The sequence below is a fragment of the Leguminivora glycinivorella genome, chromosome 9, assembly GCF_023078275.1.
Source record: "Leguminivora glycinivorella isolate SPB_JAAS2020 chromosome 9, LegGlyc_1.1, whole genome shotgun sequence".
Taxonomy (NCBI): Eukaryota; Metazoa; Arthropoda; class Insecta; order Lepidoptera; family Tortricidae; genus Leguminivora; species Leguminivora glycinivorella.
In genome coordinates, this window is record NC_062979.1 from 6,346,880 (window position 1) to 6,348,990 (window position 2,111).

At 37.1% G+C, this 2,111-nt stretch overlaps 1 protein-coding gene across 1 annotated transcript; it reads left to right on the forward strand.

The window, feature by feature from the left end:
• The first annotated feature begins 413 nt into the window (after positions 1-413).
• On the forward strand, positions 414-1,802 carry LOC125229824. The gene is made up of 2 exons (XM_048134764.1): positions 414-1,129; positions 1,712-1,802. The coding sequence occupies exons 1-2, from the start codon at positions 414-416 to the stop codon at positions 1,800-1,802; spliced, it is 807 nt and encodes a 268-aa protein (XP_047990721.1).
• The last annotated feature ends 309 nt before the right edge of the window (positions 1,803-2,111 follow it).

The following is a 2,111-nucleotide window of genomic DNA, read 5'->3' on the forward strand; positions in this document are numbered from 1 at the left end:
AGTACAAAAGAGAACAACACGTCATATGTGGCGATTTCAATGGTTGGCATACAACTTGGGGTTCTACACGAAACAATGAACGAGGTAAAGAAGTGTACGATATTGCTGTTGCAAATGACTTAGTGACCTGCAATCAAGGAAACGAACCAACGTTTGAAAAATTTGTACAAGGACAAACCAGAAACTCTATAATTGATATTACCCTGACGACATTAAATACATCCAGACACATCGTAGACTGGAAAGTTAACCACAACATTATACCATCTTCTGATCATCATGCCGTAGAATTCAAAATCAATCTAAACCAGGACAGATTAAAAAAGAAAATGTCAAGTACAACTTTCATATACAATACTGACCGTACAAATTGGGAAATCTTTGACACACAACTAAAAGAAGACTTCGAACACATGTCATTAGACATCGTCAACATTGACTCATTGTCTACAGATCAAATTGACACGTACATAAACAACATAACGCAAACAATAAACAAGACTTGTGATGTAATTTTCCGACGTAAAATACCCCAGCAAAAAATCCCTTGGTGGACGGAAGAGCTCACTGAAATAAAAAAGAAAGTAATCCACCTTCACCATCGACTCCAAGATCTGAAACGCGGCAAGAAAGACCTCACCAATATAATTTCTGAAATAAATGAGGCAAGAGATGAATACAGCAGAAAAATCCGGATTACATGGAGAGATCACTTTAGAAATTTCTGCAATAAGCAAGATAGAGAAAACGTGTGGTCCGTCACAAACAGATTGTTAAAAAGTACCCCTCAGCCGCAGCCACCAGCAACTTTGAAAATAGACGAAAATAATTACACAAAATCTACGAACGACACAGCTGAAAAACTTATGTCTAAATTCTTCCCCGAAGACAATCCTATAGACGACTCTCCTTACCACCAGCAGATAAGAAACGAGAATGCCAGCACACAAAATACACTAAATAACATTAATACCCAGAATAATGAGCCTGCTTTCACGAATGAAGAAATCAAAGAAGCCGTATATGATATGAACCCTAAGAAGGCCCCAGGTGTTGACCATCTCACTTCAGATATATGTAGACATTTTATCGACATGTACCCGGCACTCATCACCAAACTATATAACAGGTGTTTTATACTAGGATATTTCCCAAAGCCATGGAAATCCGCGTACATTAAAACTATACCGAAACCAAATAAAACAGGTTACGGTGAACTAGCTTCATATAGACCTATAGGATTAATTAATATTTGGAGAGATGGCAGCACTGCGCCTTTGTTTACATCGGCTCTGTGTTTTATTCGAATTATAAATTCGCTCAAATCTTAGAAAGTGACTATAAAGCAGGAAAAAGTTCGCTAATGTATTGACTCACCCGGAGAATGTGGAGTTTTTGTGTGGAAGCTGAATATATTGCTGTTACGTGAGAAAATACAGTGAGGTGTACAACCCGGTTGGAAGTGAATAAACATTTGTAACGATAGCACTCAGGAGTCACAACTTGTTATACCCGGCTGTTTAAGCAATGTTTTGGGTGTGCTTACAATGTCAATATGTACGTTTTTCGTCGCCGCAATGCGTGTTTAGATAAACGCAATCTGCACTTAGTAGGAGCACAGACTGTTGGATGGGTAGGATTATCTCGGCATACCCCCAACGTCAGCATAAGTCAGCAATAATGTAGCTGGACATACTCGTTATATTCGCAGCAGTTCTCCAGAGAACGGATGGCGCAGGGGAGACAGCGGTGGCGTACAGTACCGTGCGGTGGAACTTAACTGGCGCGGGTTCCAATCCTGACTTAGTAAACTGACTTTAGTGTGTTTCTTTTTTTTTATTTTATTTTTCTTTTTGTGCTAAATATTACTTTTTTTTTTTTTTTTCAATATTGTTTTTTTTAATCTGATATATTTATGTTACAGTGTTGACAACTGATTTGTACATATTTCTTTTAATTTATATGTTTACTTGAATTTGTTTATTTTTATATAGTACAGTTCTGTGTTAGTGCACACTTACCTTATCATACTTACACTATATTGTGGGCAGCAAATAATATTATTAATTGTTATGAATGTTTGGACTATTGTAATTTTGTAATGTGTAGGT

What these genes read in the sequence shown, in the direction of transcription:
- LOC125229824 (XM_048134764.1), top strand. Translation starts at nt 414, where the DNA reads ATGTCATTAGACATCGTCAACATTGACTCATTGTCTACAGATCAAATT. An exon ending in ATCACCAAACTATATAACAG is followed by an intron (nt 1,130 to 1,711) that starts GTGTTTTATACT and finishes TTATATTCGCAG; the next exon opens with CAGTTCTCCAGAGAACGGAT.